The sequence below is a fragment of the Bombina bombina genome, chromosome 6 (genome assembly GCF_027579735.1).
Source record: "Bombina bombina isolate aBomBom1 chromosome 6, aBomBom1.pri, whole genome shotgun sequence".
Lineage (NCBI taxonomy): Eukaryota > Metazoa > Chordata > Amphibia > Anura > Bombinatoridae > Bombina > Bombina bombina.
In genome coordinates this window covers 985,112,724-985,136,754 of record NC_069504.1, presented here as the reverse complement: position 1 = coordinate 985,136,754, position 24,031 = coordinate 985,112,724, and the positions used below count along the sequence as shown (strand labels likewise).

Below are 24,031 nucleotides of genomic sequence, written 5' to 3'. Positions count from 1 at the left end.
GTCCGCATGAAGGTGCGGCCCTCATTCCAGCTCAGATGGTAGGGGGCAGATTAAAATTTTTCAAAGATGTTTGGATCAATTCAGTCCAAAATCATTGGATTCAGAGCATTGTCTCTCAGGGGTACAGAATAGGTTTCAGAGTAAGACCGCCTGTGAGAAGATTTTTTATCTCACGCATTTCAGTGAACCCAGAGAAAGCTTGGGCTTTCCTGAAGTGTGTTTCAGACCTGGAGTTATCAGGGGTAATCATGCCAGTTCTGTTTCAGGAACAGGGTCTGGGGTTTTATTCAAACCTATTCATTGTCCCAAAGAAAGAAAATTCATTCAGACCAGTTCTGGATTTAAAGATTTTGAATCGTTATGTAAGAGTACCAACATTCAAAATGGTGACTATAAGGACTATTCTGCCTTTTGTTCAGCAAGGGTATTATATGTCCACAATAGACTTACAGGATGCATATCTTCATATTCCGATTCATCCAGATCACTATCAGTTCCTGAGATTCTCTTTTCAAGACAAGCATTACCAATTTGTTGCTCTTCCTTTTGGCCTAGCGACAGCTCCAAGAATCTTTTCAAAGGTTCTCGGTGCCCTACTCTCTGTAATCAGAGAGCGGGTTATTGCAGTGTTTCCTTATTTGGACGATATCTTGGTAATAGCTCAGTCTTACGTTCTGCAGAATCTCAAACTAATCAACTAGTGTTGTGTCTTTAAAGACATGGTTGCAGGATCAATTTACCAAAAAGTTATTTGATTCCTCAGTCAAGGGTAACCTTTTTAGGTTTCCAGATAGATTCAGTGTCCATGACTTTTTCTCTGACAGACAAGAGACGTTTAAAATTGGTTTCAGCCTGTCGGAACCTTCAGTCTCAGTCATTCCCTTCAGTAGCTATGTGCATGGAAGTTTTAGGTCTCATGACTGCAGCATCGGATGCGATCCCCTTTGCTCGTTTTCATATGAAACCTCTCCAGCTTTGTATGCTGAATTAATGATGCAGGGATTATACAAGGATATCACAATTAATATTCTTAAATCCCAATACTTGACTTTCTCTGAATTGGTGGTTAGATCACCATTGTATAATTCTAGGGGCCTCTTTTGTTCGTCCAACCTGGACTGTGATCACAAGAGATGCAAGTCTTTCAGGTTGGGGATCTGTTTGGGGATCTCTGACAGCACGTGGAGTTTGGAAATCTCAAGAGGCGAGATTACCAATCAATGTTTTGGAACTCTGTGCGATTCTCAGAGCTCTTCCGTTTTATCCTCTATTGAAGAGAGAACCGTTCATTTGTTTCCAGACAGACAATGTCACAACTGTGGCATATGTCAATCATCAGGGTGGGACTCACAGCCCTCAAGCTATGAAAGAAGTATCCCGGATACTTGTTTGGGCAGAATCCAGCTCCTGTCTAATTTCTGTGGTTCATATCCCAGGTATAGACAATTGGGAAGCGAATTATCTCAGTCGTCAAACTTTACATCCGGGAGAGTGGTCTCTTCACCCAGATGTGTTTTCTCAAATTGTTCAGATGTGGGGGCTTCCAGAAATAGATCTGATGGCATCTCATCTAAACAAGAAACTTCCCAGGTACCTGTCCAGGTCCAGGGATCCTCAGGCGGAAGCAGTGGATGCATTGACACTTCCTTGGTGTTATCAACCTGCTTATATTTTCCCACCTCTAGTTCTTCTTCCAAGAGTGATCTACAAAAACATCATGGAGCAATCATTTGTGCTGCTGGTGGCTCCAGCATGGCCTCACAGGTTTTGGTATGCAGATCTTGTTCGGATGTCCAGTTGCCAACCTTGGCCACTTCCATTAAGGCTAGACCTTCTGTCTCAAGGTCCGTTTTTCCATCAGGATCTCAAATCATTAAATTTGAAGGTATGGAAATTGAACGCTTAGTGCTTAGTCATAGAGGTTTCTCTGACTCAGTGATTAATACTATGTTACAGGCTCATAAATCTGTTTCTAGAAAGATTTATTATCGAGTTTGGAAGACTTACATTTCATGGTGTTCTTCTCATACATTTTCTTGACATTCTTTTAGACTTCCTAGAATTTTACAGTTTCTTCAGGATGGTTTGGATAAGGGTTTGTCTGCAGGTTCCTTGAAAGGTCAAATCTCTGCTCTTTCTGTTTTGTTCCACAGAAAAAATTGCTAAACTTCCTGATATTTACTGTTTTGTACAGGCTTTGGTTCATATCGAGCCTGTCATTAAATCAGTCTCTCCTCCTTGGAGTCTTAATTTGATTTTGAAGGCATTATAGGCTCTTCCATTTGAGCCTATGCATTCTTCGGATATTAAATTGCTTTCTTGGAAAGTGTTGTTCCTTTTGGCAATCTCTTCTGCTAGACGAGTTTCTGAATTATCTGCTCTTTCTTGTGAATCTCCTTTTCTGATTTTTCATAAGGACTTCATTTGAATTCTTACCTAAAGTTGTGAGTTCTAACAACATTAGTAGAGAAATTGTTGTCCCTTCTTTGCGTCCTAATCCTAAGAATCCTTTGGAGAGATCTTTATATTCTTTGGATGTGGTGAGAGCTCTGAAATATTATGCTGAAGCTACTAAAGATTTCAGGAAGACTTCTAGTCTATTTGTTATCTTTTCTGGTTCCAGGAAAGGTCAGAAGGCTTCTACCGTTTCTTTGGCTTCTTGGTTAAAGCTTTTGATTCATCAAGCTTATTTGGGGTTGGGTAAAACCCTGCCTCAGAGAATTACAGCTCATTCTACTAGGTCAGTTTCTACTTCCTGGGCTTTTAAGAATGAAGCTTCAGTTGATCAGATTTGCAAAGTAGCAACTTGGTCTTCTTTGCATACATTTACTAAATTCTACCATTTTTATGTTTTTGCCTCTTCGGAAGCAGTTTTTGGTAGAAAAGTTCTTCAGGCAGCTGTTTCAGTTTGATTCTTCTGCTTATGATTTAATTTTTTTCTTTTCTATTATGAGACTAAAGTTATGATTTGGGTTGTGGATTAATTTTTTTCAGCGTATGGTTGTTTTTATTTGTTATCTCTCCCTCTCTAGTGACTCTTGAGTGGAGTTCCACATCTTGGGTATTGCTATCCCATCCACTTGCTCATGGACTCTTGCCAATTACATGAAAGAAAACATAATTTATGTAAGAACTTACCTGATAAATTAATTTCTTTCATATTGGCAAGAGTCCATGAGGCCCACCCTTTTTTATGGTGGTTAGGATTTTTTTTATATAAAGCACAATTATTTCCAAATTCCTTTGTTGATGCTTTTTACTCCTTTCTTTATCACCCCACTTCTTGGCTATTCATTAAACTGAATTGTGGGTGTGGTGAGGGGTGTATTTGTAGGCATTTTGAGGTTTGGGAAATGGTATATCCCATACGTCACTAGCCCATGGACTCTTGCCAATATAAAAGAAATTAATTTATCAGGTAAGTTCTTACATAAATTATGTTTTCAGAGAGGACACCACTATAATTCAATAGTTTGGGGTGTCATGAAACTAACTAGGTAGTTAGGATCTATGTGTACTCCTTATTTAATTATTTAATTTATTTATTTTTTGGGGGGGGGTTATTGACAAAATCTGACAGAATGATATTCTGTGATTGGGAGTTGTATTTCCCTCTTGGTTAGTCCACAACAGAAGATATGTACTTGTCCAGCCTTCCTATAAAAATATGCTTGCAGGCTTTGCTGTACAGCACAGTGGTGGTTCTAAGAGGGCAGCAAGGTGTTCAAAGTACCCCCCAATCTTCTGTTTGCACCCTAATTAGGCTGAGGATGAGGGCAAAAATGTATAAATTACTATTCTTTTAAACAGGCCACATCCCACAACAACTACCCTGGAGCATTTATCTCTGCCTTGAACCTTCCCCTTGCCACTTGTACCTATGCCTCCATCTATCCTGTCCCTACCTGTGTAGAACCTGTGACTGCACCCAGGAGATTTTTCTTTCCATAACAAGGTTTCTGGAACCGTCTCTGGTACAGCAGCATTGTGATGACCATCTTGGAAATCCTACCACAGATTATGAAGGCAAATCCATGCACTTTCCTTAAACTGCGAGGCCTTTCCTGCCGGGGAGAACACAGAGGGGCTAGACATGATTCAGGTGAAGTCCAGGTTAACCTCTAGCAATGTCACTAATGAATGCTATGTAGAGCCAGAAATTGTGGAAGCCTGGTTCTTTCACTTTGGCTACTTGCCGTTACAGCTGGTATCTCTTCGACCTATGAGGATCAATCCTTCTCCACAGAACCAATTACAGACTGATGATGGTTACACCACCCATCCGAGAGTGATGTCACACGCTCTGAAAGCGCCGCACACTCTGAGCAGGCTGTTTGAAACAGAGGAGCAAGACGCCTAAGCTAAGGGATTACATTGTTGCAACAGTTCTAAAGGCTTGTTACTTTCGACCAGGTGAGCAGCAGGAATTGCTGCGGTCATCTCCCTCACTCACCTATGACTCTCTCAGTGATTCAGTCATCCTGACATTCTAGTACAGTGATACATCGATCTTGATTTGCTGGGTATAAGAGACAGGGATTATATGTTACTAGCCTTTGTTATTGTATTCAAATGCACTTAACACTGCTGACAATTTAGTTCACCTATGTCTATTTGCCTTGTCTGCTAGATAGGTTGTGTTATTAGACTCAGTTCAATGAAGCATACATATGCTTAGGAAGTTAGTATCTTTACCTTGCTGTTTATTACCATAGGGATTGTGTTTTTCTATGTATGTTTAGTGTTCACTTTAGATGGCTTGGCTTAGCTATTAAGTGTGGTTCGGCATAATAAATATAGTTTTATTTTCACTTGATATTTCCTGTGTGCCTTTTTATTTTCCCTTGCTTTTTCAGAACATCAATATATGTCCTGAATTACATTCTTCCTGTTTGCCTTTTTTCAAAAGTTAAAAATGTTGATGTCCTCGCTGTAAAATAAAGAATTAGAGCTGCTGTATTTTTCAGAGCTATGAATATTCCTAAGGAGTTCTTTCTTCATCAGATGCATCTTAAAAATCTTAACACAAGTTAAGTATAGTCACTACCATTGCCTTGGTGCTAAGTGCTCCAGCCCTAAAGACATATTACCTGCCTCTGTATAACTAGAGTTTGCAAAGAAGGGAGATCTGTTGACTCAAAAATGGTTGCTGGAAAAACTTGTTTTTATTGTAGTGATCCAAAACAAGTCAAAGTAAATCAAAGTACATAGGGTCACAGTAAGGAACGCCTGATGCGTTTCGCGCATGCGTAGATGCGCTTCTTCGGAGCCTCCGAAGAAGCGCATCTACGCATGCGCGAAACGCGTCAGGCGTTCCTTACTGTGACCCTATGTACTTTGATTTACTTTGACTTGTTTTGGATCACTACAATAAAAACAAGTTTTTCCAGCAACCATTTTTGAGTCAACAGATCTCCCTTCTTTGCAAACTTTACTTATATGGCGGTGGGATATACCGCATACTGACCTGTTGCTCTCTCAGCCGAAACCGATGTTGATTTCCGGGTTTGTTTCTACTACACTACCCACAGTGCACCTAGCGACGTCACGGGGTGTGCATGAGAATACCACGCTACCAGAGCCGGATCTCCAAGCACGCCAAGAAGGACCCACAAGCTGCACCCCCACGGAAGGGTTTCAACACCAGTCCAAGGAGAAGTACAGCAGTGCGCCCAGGCACCCCACCAAGTCTTGTGGAGGGTAAGAGTTTTTCCGGACATTTCTACAGTGACTCCACAGTTTCATAGGCTATGCACCTTACACCCGTGTCATCTAGGTTGAAGCGGTATATACACAGTTACCTGACAAGCTTGAAAATGAAAACCAGAAATTGACATTTGAGATTCATATGTACTGCATATTGACCGTAGTCCCTTATAGCACGGACTTTATGGACTGATTCCCTGGATGCATTAGGGTGCTATATTTATACTGTTCATAACACCCTTTGGGAATACATTTTCTGAACACTTGCTTTGTTCTTTGATATTGTTTGTCTGTATAACTAGGTAGCACTGCTAAAATCCAAAATCTCCTTTACTACGGAAAATAGAAAGCAAAGAACAAAGACTATGTTTTGGGCATAAAGTCCTTAGTCATGTCTCGAAACGTACCTTTGTAATTTGCTTTCTATTTTCCCCATTAAATACAATTGTTGATTTTAGCAGTGCTGTCTGGTTTGTCTTTTTTTGGTTATTGTGGGTCTATGCAGTGACTTAGGCTTGTACACAGACGCACAAGTGCTGGTTGCTTTCTTTGATTTTTTTTTTAACCTGCCTCTGTATTCCAGCATATATATGCGGTGACTTTAAGTGCTCCAGTCCCAAACACATATCACCTGCCTCTGTTTGCCAGCACATGCTTTAAGTGTACCTACATATTTGATTTAAAGGGACACTGAACCCAAATTTTTTCTTTTGTGATTCAGATAGAGCATGCATTTTTAAGCAACTTTCTAATTGACTACTATTATCAAATTGTCTTCATTCTCTTGGTATCTTTATTTGAAAAGCAAGAATGTAAGTTTAGATGCCAGCCCATTTTTGGTGAACAAACTGGGTTGTTCTTGCCGATTGGTGGATAAATTCACCCACCAATAAACAAGTGTTTTCCATGGTTTGGAACCAAAAACATATAGCTTAGATGCTATTTTTTCAAATAAAGAAAGCAAGAGAACAAAGAAAAATTGATAATATGAGTAAATTAGAAAGTTTCTTAAAATTGCATGCTCTATCTGAATCACCAAAGAACTTTTGTTGCTTTCGTTTGATACCCTCTATAACACAAAACTTGTAATCTAGGTGAATGTTAAAATTTGTTAGAGCATTTTATTTATGCAATACTGCTTGCTTATCTGTATAACTCCTGTAAAATGGTTAAACACATAGTTAAAGTCAGATTCAGAACAGCAATTCACAATTGGGAGCTAACTGAACACATCTGGCAAGACAATGACAAGAAACAAATGTGTGTAACCACCAATCCCCAGCTAGTTCCCAGTAGCACCTAGATGCTGCTGAAGAAATGAACATAATCTTTTCAACAAAAGATACCTAGAGAACAAATACATTTAAGAACAGAAGTGCATTTAGCTACTTATAATCACATGAAATCATGTATCCTATTTAATTTTGACTTTCATGTCCTTTTAAGAATCAGATCTTTGATCTTAAAAGTACCAGGATTTACATTATCATTGTTCCCAATGATGTAAAATTAGTGACCTAATGTTTCAACATAATCTAAGATCTTATAAACATTGTACAAATAAACACTGTAATGCTGCAGGGTTTTTTTTTACCTTTTATTTTCTAGATATTTTATTTGTTTAACACACAGTCCATATAATAGTGAGTGCTGGATTTCACAAGCATCAAGGCTATACAGTAACTAATGTGTAATTGACCTCTATATTTAACACAGGTCCTGTAGCTTCGGCAGTTCATTATAATTTAATTCATCAGGAACTGGGCTGATAACTTAAAAAGGGCACCTTGAAGACACTATTCAAATAATTTAAATGTCATAATGTGCCATTTATCACATTAGACTTCACAGAGGGCAAAAGCTTTTAGAAGGTGCAACAGAAAATTATAATTCTTTGTAAAGGTGTACAAAGCCAAAAATTATGCAAATGTGTTCAAAAGGTTTATTCCTTTCATGGTTACCAAGGTAACATCAGAAATGTTTAATTATAAAACACTTTCATTTCCAAGAATATGATCATACACACTTGCACATACTGTGCATGCTTTTTTGTTGTATTTTACTTTCTGTGCTAGTATTGTTTGGTACAATATTATATTCTAGTTTATTCATGTAGATAAGTTTTATAGAATATGTGAAAAGCAATGTATTATTTTTTTGTCATTATCTAGATTACAGCTTGTCTTCTTTGATTATTGTTAACCACTGAGAATGAAATGGTAGGACTTGCAGCAACAGAGGCACAGATTAATGTAATGATTCTTGGTTTATCTACCCCTTAATCCCAGTGACATCACTTGTAAAATATAAGTTTTTGTGTTTTGTTTTTTGCTTAAAAAGACTCAATAGATTATGCTGGACACGTTATGATTAACTGTATATCGAAGACAGGGTATATAACACAGAATTTTAGATGGTAGGGATCATATTGCAAATATTGCAAAGTTGTTTTTTTTACTTGGAAGAAGTACTTATTCAGCAGGTTACATTGTCTAATGAGAAATCCATCTCTACTAAAGGGCATTGCAAGGATGACAACTAGAAGCTGGACTTCATAAGAATGCCAGGTAGCCTTAAGGAGAACAATCAAGTCATGTCAGACTACCTTTCTATGAATTACATATCTACACACAGCCAGCGTCTCTCTTTGTCAGTCACTGATCATTGGTTATAGCTATTCTTGTGTGACTGCAAGCTGTATATCTGCTAGGCTAGATAACTGCTAGCTGTATGTGCTATTATGCATATTTGAACTGCTCTCAGTATATGTGATTTGAAGATAATAGATATAAGGGATAGTGGTTATAACCAAGGGAGCACCAAGACTCTATCCCCATATATTTTTGGAACCTTAAAGCATCCTTGGTCCGTCCCATTTTATGATTAGTACCTACCGCCTAACATTTTCTGGGACTCAGAGGCTTGGAGTAAAGGAAGTCTCAGCAGCAAGCTTGAGGTTTGAAGTAAGCTTGTAGTGTAACTTAGGAGTGTGGCAGAAGAGTGGGTGCACCTGGGTGTGTGGTTGGGCAAATTGAGTACAGAGGGCTAGATTACAAGAGGAGCGCTAATTTATAACATGCCCGTAAATGGGCAAATTTGCCCGTTTATGGGCGTGAAATAAATAGCCAGTCATTACATTAGCTTGCCATAGCTGTTAGCGCTCCAAAAAATAACCATAGATTAGATCTCTGTTTAATTTTAAAAATGTGCCACCAAACTTGTGTGAGGTTCTATAATATTTTTTTTTTTTTTTTAAATGCACAAAGCAGTTTTTAAGGGTTAAAGTGAGCGGGTCAGGGGTGTTAAAAAAAAAACGGCACTGAACGTGCCTTTACATTGCAGTCTATGGGGACTGTGTTATCCCTGTAAATATATATGTACAGTATATGCTTATATACATATATTTTAATGTGTTAATTTGTGCATATACACATATTAACACATAAATATTTATGTATATATTAATATACATGTATATCTACATGTGCTGCTCATCACTGCACAACTTACCCCAGCATGAGAATGAGACTCCCATTGAAGCCTATGTGAGTGCAAAGCTTTCATGCAATGTGAACGCAGGCAGGCCCATTTATCAAAGGGCTTGCGGACCTGAGCCGACACTGCGGATCAGGTCCGCAAGACCTCGCTAAATGCGGAGAGCAATACGCTCTCCACATTTAACATTGCACCAGCAGCTCACAAGAGCTGCTGGTGCAACGCCGCCCCCTGCTGACTCGCGGCCAATCGGCCGCCAGCAGGGAGCTGTCAATCAACCCGATCGTATTCGATCGGGTTGATGTCCGGCGATTCCTGTCCGCCTGTTCAGAGCAGGCGGACAGGGTTATGGAGCAGCGGTCTTTAGACCGCTGCTTCATAAGTTGTGTTTCTGGCGAGTCTGAAGACTCGCCAGAAACACGGCCCTTCAAGCTCCATACGGAGCTTGATAAATGGGCCTGTAGGTCTCGTACGCATTGGACCAAACTTGTAATACCAGTGCACATTTGTGTGCGCCTGTATTAGTGAGTGGAGCATGAATATCGTGCTCACAAAAACAAAATTTTGAGCTCCACTTGTAATCTGGCCTACAGTCAGTGGGCATGTTGTTGTGGATGTGTGGTGTTTCTGGATGCATTTAAATTGACCCATTCTAAAAGATGTTGTAAATACTAAATTCTATGGAGATGTTGATCAGAATAATAATGAAAACCTGCTGGGGGCCAGAGAGGACCTAAATGTATTGTATGTTATGCAAGTACCTTTTTTATAATTTTTTAAGAAGATGCCACCTTTGTTGCTTCTACTGTTACAGTCCACAAACCGTATATCTTTAATGATAGCAAAATGCTTTGTGATTTCCTGGGCACTGGATTATCTGCAGCCCCCGTATGTTTCCCCAGAAAATTTAGCTCAGATTTTCCTTATATTTTGCCCACAAGAGGTAGCCAGGCAAGGCATACAGGGGCCTGAACATTTAAAGCTTTCCGCTCAGGTGAGATGATATAAAATGATTCTCCAGCACTGCGAGATCCTTAGTAAAATTCTTAAAAGGCAGATTTTTCTATATTTCTCCAGAAGTGTTCTCTGTATTTCTGTACAGGAAAGAGACAAGCCCAGTGCAATATAGCACTGCATGACATGACATTTCAGCTGCATTTATACTTTGTGCTTTGTATTTCATATTACTTTACATATCTGATTACATGTTATTGCATTTAAATGTTGTATTTTCTATTTTACATTTTATTTTGTAAACAGCAGTGTATTTAGTACTAATGAGGGAAGGACACTTATAGCACTCTCAGCCTGGACTCTTGTGGAGAGATACTAAGGACAAAAAAAATATATATATATAACTTTTATTGGTATAAAACTAAAATTAGGGACCCAGTGTGAAAACACATTAAAAACAACTAAAGATCTGATGACATAATTCCTGTAATAGAAATAATATTGCCTTTGAGATATATTGTTTTGTAGACAGGAATACGTGTTGTGCGGTTACTATATATATAAGGCCACCAACTTCTAAAGTTCAATAGAATGAATACCAAATTCGGCAATAGATTAAATAGGGGCAATGGTATCTACTATCACTAGCACTTTATTAGTAATCAAGGGATAGAGATATGAACAGGTGTTAATATTTTCCCATGTAGTATGTTATGCTTAGACACATGATGGGTATATTCTGGTAACAGAAGTGTAGCCACACTTATATAAATAAAGACAATGCTATCAAGAAAACAGTCTGTATACTCAGTTATTACAATATTGTAACATTTGATTATGTTTTATCTGCCAAATGGCAACAATTTCCACTGGCTCTGTAGCTGATTAATTTGCACCCCTTGTTTGTGGCATGTGACCACTTTGTTACAAGAAAACGCCACCCTTGTAAGCGTATTGGGTTATATAAACTTATAGAGCACAGAATAGCAACTTATAGCTGTCATTTGTATCCAAATCTCCTTTTCCCCAAAGGGCTATGCCTGACTTTGGATACATTTTACATTGTTATGCTGAAAAATGATTATATGGTAGCATTGGCTGTTGTACTTTTAGGTTATAGGTTTGTAGTAGAATTATCTCTATGAACTGGTTTACACAGATTCTATAAATAAAAAAGTGTCTTACAGTCATTTTACCCTAGCATGTCTACCTAAGTTGGTAGATATCTAAATCTCAATTGAGAATAAAGTATAAGTAGTTGTCTGTATTTATCATCACGCAGAAACAGATGCATTGGGGCCGGTTGACGGTTTGTTAAATCGGCCCCTTTCTGTGTAACTTTAACAATTTAGGATCATACAATGTACATTTATAGGTATTTTTTAGAAATTCCCAGAGAGCTTAATTTATTTATCTGGGCCCAATAAGCAATAATGTTACAGTTTAGAGATAAATTAAAGTCCAGACTTCACAGAAGCTGAACTCACTAAATTCTATAAGAAAAAGGGCAGAACCTGGAAGTCCCAGAGAGATGAGTTCCATATAAAATAATAAAGCTCTCTGGGATACAGAATTTCACTGGGGAGAGAGAAGGTAACCGGAGAACACATAGGGTTGAAATAAAGGCTCAGTTTGCAATCAATCAATTAATAAATTACAAATGAAACTAAAATGTTTTCAATACATTTTAACTTGGTTTTGTCTATAGTTTTATATATAATCCTTTTTTGACAGTTAAGTAAGTGTATTGTGAAATTATGAAACCTGCATCACCCGTAAATTCACCTCGCACATCGGGTGAATCACATAACACATGCCGCCATATGATGTACTGGCATAAGTAGGCCAAACTGGCGAGGTTCAGAAATATGTGCAACTACAGATTTCTGGCGTTCCCAGTAATTTACACCAGTATATTGCATGCGTAAGTTAAAAATAAAGAGGTTTTTTTGTTGAATTCACACATAAAAATCGAAACTGAAAGAAATTAATAAACCGACACGGAAACTGATGACCTAAAAATAGAGTTAAATATATCCATTCTGTGTGCGTAAGTCCATGCACTGCCTTTGTGATACCGACTGTCAAAGCCAGCTCTATGTTAGTCTATGGGAGTAAAAAATGTGAACCCCGTGAAAAATCTACGCACGTAACTTGTCTGCTGCGCCGGGTTTGTGATCACGCAATTTGAGAAAAAATGGCAACGCTGGTTTTTGTGCACGTTGCCAAGTATGTGATTGAGGTTCAGGTTGTTAAAAATGCTTACAGCAATTCACAAGACTTGTGAGAGAGCTTCAGACATACCCTGGGAATTATTCTGTTTAGCCTAGGGAACTCATCTGACTTTAGCACTTTCTGAAGCTCTGTTTTATTTTACAATAGAGAAAATACAAACTGCAATGTAATTTGTAAAAGATACACAGAAATATACAAAGTAAGATCTTAATTTATGAAAGTAAAACAGAAACTTTCATAAGATGATGAGAATGTGTAAAATCACTGCTGGATCTAAATCTAAATATAATAACATATTTAATAGAAAGTGAAAAACTTAAATGTAATAATACTGAAATGACAGAGTCTAAAGTTGAAAGTAATATAAAATACAAAGCATAAAGTGGAAGTATAAAAAAACTCTCATATCCTACAGTTCTATATTGCATGTTGGATACAGAAATTAGAGAGATCTCTCAGTGCTAGAGAGTTTTGCCCTTTATCTTTGTGCATTCAATGAGTTAAGCCCCTGTGAAGTCTGCACTACAATTTCTCTCCAAGCAGCAGAATCTTTGATCATCAGGTCCTAGGTAAGAAGGAATAACTGGTTTGTTAAAAAAAAATCCAGTCATATAGTTTAAAAATATTAATATAATATTATATTATTGCATGTAATTAAATGACCTTAGACATGTATCCTTTTATATTCTCTAGGATATGTAGATTTAATTAGCATTTTCTTTTCTATTTATGGTGACAAGTTTAATATTTTATGTGGCCACAGATATTTAATAGATCTTGATGTAATAAAACCTTCATGTCCCTATATTAAACAATTAAAAACTTTAGTTGTTCTCAGTATGCCTATTTATATATGATTAGTTCAAAAGTAATTTATTGTATTGCTTTAAACACTGTTTTGTCATATTATCTAGGTATTTTTAGTAATGGTATTAGTTTTGGTCTATATTTTTGACACACTATATATCATTATATTCCCAGAAGTAATGTAATGTTATATAATTGCAATCTCTGGGTAGTATCCTGTATTTGACTCATTAAATTATGTTTGTAGAGAGAGTGCAATAGTATAACTGGACCTTGAAAGCGCTTAAGGGTTAACCTCTTGTAGGGAATGGGATATGATTTTTTTAATAAGCATGTGAATGGGAACAGTGTTGCATATGATAGTCCGTGCTTATTTACTAGTATTAGTTGCCTGCAAAGCATTGTCACTGCCGCTCTTCTTCCTGTCCTGTTTTCCTTTCCTTCTTCTTGCCCCTTTGTGCTTTGCATTGCAGGCTTTGTGCAGGTGGTGGCTCTACGTTAGTCAACTTCCTTAGGTCTACACTTGTCACCTATAGCAGAGATCTGGTTGGTTAGTTGATCCTGCCCTTGTAAAGCCTTACATTTAAGTTTGTATTCCAACTTTTTTCTGTAAGGCTTGTTATACACTGGTCTATTAAGAGCTCCATGTATCCTCTTTTCTCTAGCAGTCGGTCATGGCCCAGTGAGATAACAGGGTCTGTACAGGCCATTGGAAGGCCCAGTCTTGCTATGATCTCTCACTGGTCTGTACTCAACTGCCTGTGCTGCCTCTGAGATGAGGGTAGCTATGGAATTGCTCTGCAGTGTTGTCCATATATAAGTTCACAAACATTTAGAATTGTAGAATTGTCATTATCACATTTAATAGCCAATAAACTAATCTGTGTCTTGGGAAATCTCTCCAGTTCTATATTTGTGCTGGGGGGGGGGGTGATGGTCTGAGGGTAGGGGGCTGCCCTGGTTAGTATGGTTGGCTCAACCTTTAAGGGTTTATAAACTTTACATTGAATGATCACACGACTTTGATTATATTATGATATTAATTTAATTTATTTCTGCTGATGTATTATGGAGCAGTGTTCTTTTAATTATTTTTTATTTTTCTCAGAGTAGTCTAGTGGAGCTGTAGATATACAATATCTAAAACATTCAGAAATACAGGTGTTATTATTTCCTGTGAACATAGAGAGACATTCATAGAACTCTTCTTGCAGTAGATCTAATAAATATTGACCATTCATTTTGTTACTTTCTAGGGGAGCTTTCTCCATTGTCCGCAGATGCGTCAAAGTTTTATCTGGTCAAGAATATGCAGCAAAAATCATTAATACTAAGAAGCTATCTGCTAGAGGTGAGTGTGTGTTAAGAAACCTTTCTCCAGCTCACAGATGAGTTCAGACATCACACTGATCACCACCAGGAATAACTAAAAGTGAAAAAAATTAAAGGGGACAAAAAGTAAATCAGCCTATCAAATGTGTATGAGAGTAAGATATATAATGTGGAATTCTATTTATTCAGTTAATGGTGGAAATTCTAACAAGCAGCTCTGTCATGTCGCACTTATTTGTAATAAATCCCAGGAAATCAAGTAATCAATCTAACTGTTGGGCTCACTAGGGAGATAATATGTATGAAAGTAATTTGTAATACAATGTTAAATAACCAGAGGGTGTAATAGTTATAAAGAGCAACTCCTGTCTGTAGGTTTTTATATTTCGATAAAATGTGCATAATTTGGAGCACAGAATAAATGTTGGGATTTGAAGTGATTCTCTCTAATAACCAGTAAATGTGTAATGATTGCATATTCCTTATATGTCACAAATTGTCCTAATTACAAAATTTATGTTGCCCTTCTTCCCTTCCCATAGATATGTCATAGAGAAACATGGTGCTTCACACACCTCTGCTCAAAATTCCTTTCCTCTATCCAGAACAACCAAATCTCACAGGGCATTCAGACCCTACATTTTACACAATGTACCAGGCACATTATTTTAATCAATTTTTTGGCGGTATAGGTTTGGGTGGGATATTATGGGCTAGATTACAAGTGGAGCACTAATTTATCATGCCCCCGTAAATGGGCAAATCTGCCCATTTAAGGGTGTACAATAAATAGCCAACCATAACAAGTGCTCATGGTAGCATATAGTGTTTTAAAAATTAACTTAATTTTAAAAATATCCCCCAATTGCCCTTAAAATAAAGTGTTTGCTTCCTTATTCTTTAATTTTTTTTAGCATCTTTTAAAAAACAAAAAAAACAAAAAACGTTATAAGAGGTTAAAGTGTGCGGGTGTGGGGTGTTGAAAAGTGCCTTTACATAGCGGTCTATGGGGACTGTAGCTGAGCTAGATTCTTAGCCATGTCCGATGGCATGAGAACAAGGCTCCCATTTGAGCTTATGGAAGCACGCTCTTGTGAGTGCAAAGTGAACGTGAATCACTTGTAATACTGATGCAATATATACTGTACATATATATGTGTCAGGTTTTGTATAAGAGTTATTCCCTGTAAGTAAGAGAAGGATGTTAAGGACCACAACTGCAGCTTTGTTTTGTTGTGAAGTGAATCTTTGATTCTGTAACAGTTTGTGGACGCAGCAAAATGTACAGCATCAGCAGATTCACCACACGTTAATGTGAGGTCCAGTTGAACAACAGCTGAGACTTGTGAGCATCCAGCTCTACTCAGAATTGTTCTTCTGTTTCCTTTAAATGACAATTGTAGCAATTGCTAAATATAGCGAGTTTGGGGGAGTGGCTGTGTGAATATTGAGTTTTGATAACAAAGATTAGATGGTTAACAATTGAACTGAATAAGTTTCCCTAGAAATCAGCAGTAAGCGGTTAACAAAAGTTTGTAAGATAAGTGTGACGAAGGCAATCTAATCACACAAAACTTTTAGTAAAAAATTGGGAAGTGTCCATCGGAACTTACCGATACTAATTCAGTAGATAAGGTATTCAGTGAAGAAGTGTTGCTTTTACTCAGTGTCCTCTGAGAGTAATATTACCTAGGTAGCTTGTACAAGTTGCTCTCACACGGATTTCCGGTTGTAGGCTGCGCATACGTTGGCGGGTGACGTCACCGCTAGTACGTTCGGTTGCTCGCAACAGCTGTGGGACTGTAGCGGTCGAAATTAGGATTTCCTAGGATTAGGTAACAATGTGTTTGGAAGCTAGGTACAAAATAACCAAGCAATGTGTTTGAGGGTTTGTGTAAAATTATACGATTCTGAATAGGAGGAGCCAAGACTCAGTGTGAAAGAATTTAATATCCAAAGGATAAGATAGAGAAGTAAGTCACTGGAACAGTCATGACAATATGTAACATTTGCTGCCCATCACTGTGTGACTTACTACCTTGGCTGCACTAGGTTCTCAGCTGTGTCTAAAGGCATGAGAACAAGGCTCCCATTGGAGCCTAGAAATGTGCGCTTTCGTGAGCGCAAAGCTTCCCTATAATGCGAGTGCTTCACTTGTAATACTGATATACTGGTATTACGGAGTGGAACGCAAATCTTATAATCTGGCCTTAAATGAGAAAGAAGACAAAATATTATTTAAAATGTCACCTGGTTAAATGAGCACCAGTCATCAATCACAGGTTTCTAATGTAGATATTTTGATATTGATATTAAAAATAATACTTTCAGAATAGCATAAATAAAGTTATAGCAGTACCTGCTTATTAAAAAGGGATAAACATTGCCTTGTTCTTAGAGTAACAACATTAATTTTTAGTTTATGCTCCTTCTTTCAAAATGCATCAATTTATCCCCAATCACCAAGAAACCGTGTTCTTATTAAACCCTTGTTAGAGGAATATTGCCTCCTGCCCTAATTATATATGTGTCATTGTTTTTTTCTGAGGGGGGGGGGGGGTTCTGCATGAGAAATGCAACATTTCCTACTTCTTTAAAATGTACTTATCCATTAAGAAAAGTTGTAATGATCCATTAGTGCTACAAGCTAACTAGTTAGAGATTTATCAGGACAGTGATGTGTGTCCTAACAAGTAGACATACTGTTTTGCATTTCAGCTTCAGTGAAATGCAGTAACAAATAGAACAGCACACTAACACGTAGGGGCATTTCTTGTTGTACCTCTATGTACATTTAATTTTTCAACACCCCCCTCTTCTCCTGCTGAAAATAGTATGTGATACCTATGGTTCCAGTGCTGCTATGTGCATCAATAGCAGAAGTGAACTGATAGGGAGAGTAGGAGAGTAGGATCGAACATGACAGCGTAGGTGTGACAACAGCTCTTCATACCTGTCACATTGCTTGGGATGTTTGACAGCAAGTGCATCAGTAAGCTAAATCTACTTCCTCTATTTTAACCCTTTGGCTCTTAGTCAAAAATATGTCAGATCTAGTTTTACACATCAATTTTAAAATGCTGCCATAGGACTGGTGTTACATCCTTGTCTAGAAGCCAAAGAGTTAAGATATTACAAATAGGGTTAAAGGAAGCCCTCTAATATTTCCAGTACACCAGGGACATTTTACAGCACTGAAGTGTTTCAGGCTACTTTTTCATTCCTGCTCTCTTATGAATTTATGAGATAATGGTTACATTTAGTTTCTCCAACAACATTTTAAATTTTTCTATTGTGGCAACATTTCAAGTAATGTTCGAGACAGGGCTGTGATATGATATGTAGAAATGTGTTGTAGCTTTCTCTGGATTCTCATATGAAATAATTCTAATTCCATAACTTCTCATCAACATCGAGTGGCCACACTGATGGGACTGATGAACAAGGTTATAACAAATCTGTTCATTTCAGTACTATCTTAAAGGGAGTAATTTCAAATAGATCACTTGTCTGCAAGTTTTAAATTAATTTGGTCTATTTCTCTAGACTTTAGCAGAGTTCCACTGCTGGAGCTTATTGCCTGAGCCATTGGGGGGTAGTTATCAAGCCGTCAACCTCAAATACGCTGGAATTCCGCAGCGTATTTGTGGCGAGGCTGATTCGCCTTAGTTATCAAAGGCTCGAGACCGGCAAAAGTAGAATTTTGTGACGTAAACTTCGATCCGCCGGACTCAGTCCGACACAGATCGATTCTTACGTCACTCCAGATGTTCCGCACACAATCTCACTACTTTTGCTAGTTATCAAATGACTAGCAGGTACGCTCGGCACTTTTCCGGCCCAGCGTACCTGGTTTTCAACCCGCCACCCCTGGAGGAGGCGGATCCCATAGGAATCAATGGGAGTCTGACCATAGCGAAAGTACAAGTTCGCTGCTGACAGACATCCCATTGATTTCTATGGGAGCTGTCTGCACCTAACACCCTAACATGTACCCCGAGTCTAAACACCCCTAATCCTTCCCCCCTACACCTAATCCTCCCCCCCCTACATGGAATCAGCCAATCAGATTGAGCTCGCATTCTATTGGCTGATCGGAACAGCCAATAGAATGCAAGCTCAATCTGATTGGCTGATTCTATCAGCCAATCAGATTTTTCCTATCTTAATTCCGATTGGCTGATAGAATCCTATCAGCCAATCGGAATTGAGGGGACGCCATCTTGGATGACGTCCCTTAAAGGAGCCTTCATTCGTCGTAGTCCGTCGGTGAAGAAGGAGGTTCCGCGTCGGCGGAAGGAAGATTCAAGACTCGGCTTGGAAGATGACATCGCCCGGATAGAAGACCTCTTCAGCGCCTCTTGGAAGATGACATCGCCCGGATCGAAGACTTCTTCAGCGCCGCCTGGATGATGACTTCATCGGATGGAAGATTTCTTCAGCGCCGCTTGGAGGATTAACTTCTTCCGCTCCGGATGTCCACTTTGGTTCCATCGCTGCTCGGCTGAGTGAAGACGACTCAAGGTAGGATGATCTTCAGGGCATTAGTGTTAGGTTTTTGTAAGGGGGGTTTGGGTTAGATTAGGGGTATGTGGGTGGTGGGTTTTAATGTTGGGGGGGGGTTGTATTTTTCTTTTACAGGCAAAAGAGCTGAACTTTTTGGGGCATGCCCCCACAAATGGCCCTTTTAAGGGCTGGTAAGGTAAAAGAGCTTTGAACTTTATTTAATTTAGAATAGGGTAGGGCATTTTTTTATTTTGGGGGGGTTTGTTATTTTATTAGGGGGCTTAGATTAGGTGTAAGTAGCTTAAAATAGTTGAAATATTTTTAAAATGTTTGTAACTTATTTTTTTATTTTTTGTAACTTAGCTTTTTTTATTTTTTGTACTTTAGTTAGTTTATGTAATTGTATTTAATTGTAGTTATTTGTAGGTAGTTTATTTAATTAATTTAATGATAGTGTAGTATTAGGTTTAATTGTAACTTAGGTTAGGATTTATTTTACAGGTAATTTTGTATTTCTTTTAGCTAGGTAGTTATTAAATAGTTAATAACTATTTAATAACTATTCTAACTAGCTAAAATAAATACAAAGTTACCTGTAAAATAAATATAAATCCTAAGATAGCTACAATATAATTATTATTTATATTGTAGCTATATTAGGGTTTATTTTACAGGTAAGTATTTAGTTTTAAATAGGAATAATTTATTAAAGTATAGTGTAGTGTTAGGTGTAATTATAACTTAGGTTAGGATTTATTTTACAGGTACATTTCAGTTTATTTTAGCTAGGTAGCTATTAAATAGTTAATAACTATTTAATAGCTATTGTACCTAGTTAAAATAAATTGAAAGTTGCCTGTAAAATAAAAATAAATCATAAGATAGCTACAATATAATTATTATTTATATTGTAGCTATATTAGGGTTTATTTTAAAGGTAAGTATTTAGTTTTAAATAGGATTAATTTAGTTAATAATAGAAATATTATTTAGATTTATTTAATTAATATTTAAGTTAGGGGGGCGTTAGGGTTAGGGTTAGACTTAGGTTTAGGGGTTAATCATTTTATTACAGTGGCGGCGGTGTAGTGGGGGGCAGGATAAGGGTTAATAAATTTATTATAGGTGGCGATGGTGTAGGGGGGGCAGGATAGGGGTTAATAGGTTTAATATAGGTTGCGGCGGGTTCAGGGAGCAGCGGTTTAGGGGTTAAACTATTTATTTAGTTGCGGCGAGGTGCGGGATCAGCAGGATAGGGGTTAATAACTTTACTATAGAGGGCGACGGTGTAGGGGGGGCAGGATAGGGGTTACTAGGTATAATGTAGGTGGCAGCGGTGTCCGGGAGCGGCGGTTTAGGGGTTAATACATTTATAAGAGTTGCAGCAGGGTCTAGGAGCGGCAGTTTAGGGGTTAATACATTTATAAGAGTTGTGGCAGGGTCTAGGAGCGGCGGTTTAGGGGTTAATACATTTATAAGAGTTGCGACAGGGTCTAGGAGCGGCGGTTTAGGGGTTAGTAACTTTATTTAGTTGCGGGGGGCTCTGGGGGCGCCGGTATAGGGGGTAGAACAGTGTAGTTTAGTGTGAGTGCTTAGTGACAGGCTAGCAATAAAGCTGGGAAAAAGCCGAAGAGCAGTGAGATCGGATGAGTGATAACTCTCACAGTCCGCTGCTCATTGCCCCGCGGCTTTTTGACAGATTTATTTGATAACTTAGGCGAACGTATTCAAGGTCCGCGGCGGCGAAGGTAGGCGAGCTTAGGCGGGCCTATTGGGCCGGTGAAGGCAGAAAAGTAGACGGCTTGATAACTACCCCCCATAATCTTCAACTGGTGTATGTTCCTAAAAGTTAGTTGCTTCTGGTGATAAACTAAAGGGAAATGCACATCCACAGTGCACTGCCTTTGGAGATAATGGTTCCGGGGATACAGCCTTTGATTATCTTTATCTCATGAAGCCTAATTAAAGGGGCACTCAACACCAGTTTTTTTTTTTTTAAAAGATAGATAATCCCTTCATTGCCTATTCCCAAGTTTTACATAACCAACACAGTTCTATTAATACATGTTTTACCTCTGTAATTACCTTGTATATATGCCTCTGCAAACTGCTCCCTTATTTCAGTTCATTTGACAGATTTGCATTTTAGCCAATCAGTACTGACTCCTAGGTAACTTCACGTGCGTGATCTTAATGTTATCTATACACACATTAACTAATGCCCTCTAGTGGTGAAAAACTGTAAAAATGCATTCAGATTAGAGGCAGCCTTCAAGGTCTAAGAAATTAGCATATGAGCCTACCTAGGTTTAACTTTAAATTAAGAATACCAAGAGAACAAAGCAAAATTGGTGATAAAAGTAAATTGGAAAGTTGTTTAAAATAATATGCCCTATTTGAATCATTAAAGTTTAGTTTGGACTTGACTGTCCCCTTAAAAAAGAAAAAAACTGCAGAAGCAGGTGCCAGTTTAGATGTGCAGATATAGGGTACATTTGATTTAAAATATGAAAAAATTAAGGAATATTTTAAATGACTTTAGACAATGCAGAGCTCAAAGAGGACTGCAAGTAATGTATTCACTACGTAGCACTGGCACACCAAATAATATATCATTATTTTATTGCCAAGTGCCAAACAGCAGTGATTTTTTTTTTGTTTAATTCCTTATTCGTCATGCCCTGCCACAAGCAGGGTCACATGCTGTCATTTGTTGCAAACTCTTTGATGTTATCAGCATGCTGGAAGCAATGCGTTTACTCTCAATTCCCTTTGAATCAGTTTGAAACACAAAGTTGCATTTATCATTTATAAAGAAAACTATTTAGTAGCTTTTAGTATCTTTATTTATACCTAGAAAATGAGAAGTTGAACATTTTGTATAATAAAAGAGTAGCAAATAACAAGATATTTGAAGAAAAGAATAAGAAAAATCTGCATGTTTATGTAACTCATATTGCTGTATACATGATCACTGACTAAGGAGGAAAACTGTTGATGTTGTATTGGGTAACAAATACATGTTTTAACAAGCATGAAAAAAATATGTCTCACTCAGCACTGTTTAATAAATGTTAGAGATGTGCATCCATGCTTCAGACAAATGAAAATTAGTTTAAATTTTGCTGATTTGTTAAGTTGTCCAATATATGAATAGCCAAATACATTATTGGATGGAACCAACGAAGACTGAATAATTTCTTGGCAAAATGTATTATTTCCCTCATTTGTGCCATTTGATGCCAATAAAAGGTGCAGGAAGGGAGTGAATGAGTTATATTCTTTAGTTAATCTGCTCCTTTGTTTGTAATGATGTACACATGGTTTGTCCATTCATGTGTCCATCATACCTCATCCAATCCTGACATAGTACTAATGACTGTTGATAGGGAAAGCCAGTTAGGCTCTAAATGTTGGATTTTAGTCTTTCAGGCTTGTCTGATCAAGCCTTAAAGGGACAGTCTACACCAGAATTGTTATTGTTTTAAAATATAGATAATCCCTTTATTACCCATTCCCTAGTTGTGCATAACCAACACAGTTATATAAATACACTTTTTACCTCTGTGATTATCTTGTATCTAAGCCTCTGCAAACTGCCCCCTTATTTCAGTTATTTTGACAGACATGCATTTTAGCCAATCAAGTGCTGGCTCATTGGAGCTCCACGTGCGTGAGCACAGTGTTATCTATATGACACACATGAACTAACACCCTCTAGTGGTTAAAAACTGTCAAAATGCCCTGAGAGGAGAGGCGGCCTTCAAGGGTTTAGAAATTAGCATATGAACTGCCTAGGTTTAGCTTTCAACTAAGAATACCAAGAGAACAAAGAAAAATTGGTGATAAAAGTAAATTGGAAAATTGTTTAAAATGACATGCCCTATCTGAATCATGAAAGTTTATTTTGGACTAGACTGTCCCTTTAAAATAGTATGAGGTGGTGGGAGACTAGAGGAGGCTCAGACACTTTTAATGAATTTGACTTGAGCTATTGGAATATGCAGTTGTGTGACTTCTGTGCCACTCTGAGGTAGTCATTGAATCAAATTTACTTAGAGAGTTGGATTTTCTGTTAACATTAAATGATACAGTAGGTTCTGGTAATTTATTCTTATAGTGTAAGATTTTTGTTAAACTTAGCTGTCTATATTTTTATTTCCATTGGAAATAACTGTAATGAGTATGAATCCAATGTTTGTTTAAAATAAATTCCCACATGGACAAATTTTGAATAATATGAAAATATTAAAAAAAAAACAATTTTTTTTGTCTAATAAATGTAATATAATTTGAAATATTTTCCATTTTTAAAAAAGGAACAGTATAAATAATAAATAAGCATTTTTTTTAAATGATATATGTATAAATGTCAGAACAACAACAAAAAAATAATAGCACTATTTAAGAAATGTACATGATTTAAAAAAAAGTCTAAGAAATTGGTACATTCAAACTATTGTTCTGCTAAAATTTCCTGGAAAAGAAAATTGTCAGTAACCGTATTTCTGGCTTACAATTGTTTTTGATTGTACTGCAGTTTTCCATGATCCCCACTGTTTCATTGCCTACCATTCCCTTAATGCAATTACCCTATCATTTTGTCCAAAAAAAAGAAAATAAAATGGTTTTGAATACAATACTTCAAACAAAGCAATGCTGGAAATGACCATTGTACTGAGGTCATGGAATGAATCGCTGTCAAAATGCATTGTATGATTTCTTCCTTTCTCAGTATTTATATACTTTGACATGCCAGAGATGTGAACATTGAGTTGTATCTCATTTCCACAATAGATATGAGCCATCTCAAAATGTTTCTTACAACTGAAGGAGGTCAATGCACATCAACATATGTCTCAGAGCTACGAGGAACAAAAGTTAAAATATCTACTATTACAGTACATTTTTCCACATTAAGCTTAGTTGACTAAGAACATAAACAATAATGCAACAAATAAAAATAATGCCAATCAAAATAGGTATTTGCAGCTGT

At 37.4% G+C, this 24,031-nt stretch overlaps 1 protein-coding gene across 1 annotated transcript in view; it reads left to right on the top strand.

Annotated features, from left to right (window-relative positions):
* The window catches only part of CAMK2A (calcium/calmodulin dependent protein kinase II alpha), a 369,514-nt gene that overhangs the window by 20,249 nt on the left and 325,234 nt on the right, over window positions 1-24,031 (top strand). Inside the window, exon 2 of the mRNA XM_053718653.1 lies at window positions 14,454-14,548. Within this exon, the coding sequence (XP_053574628.1) occupies window positions 14,454-14,548 (95 nt within the window). The remainder of the gene's footprint in view (window positions 1-14,453; window positions 14,549-24,031) is intronic.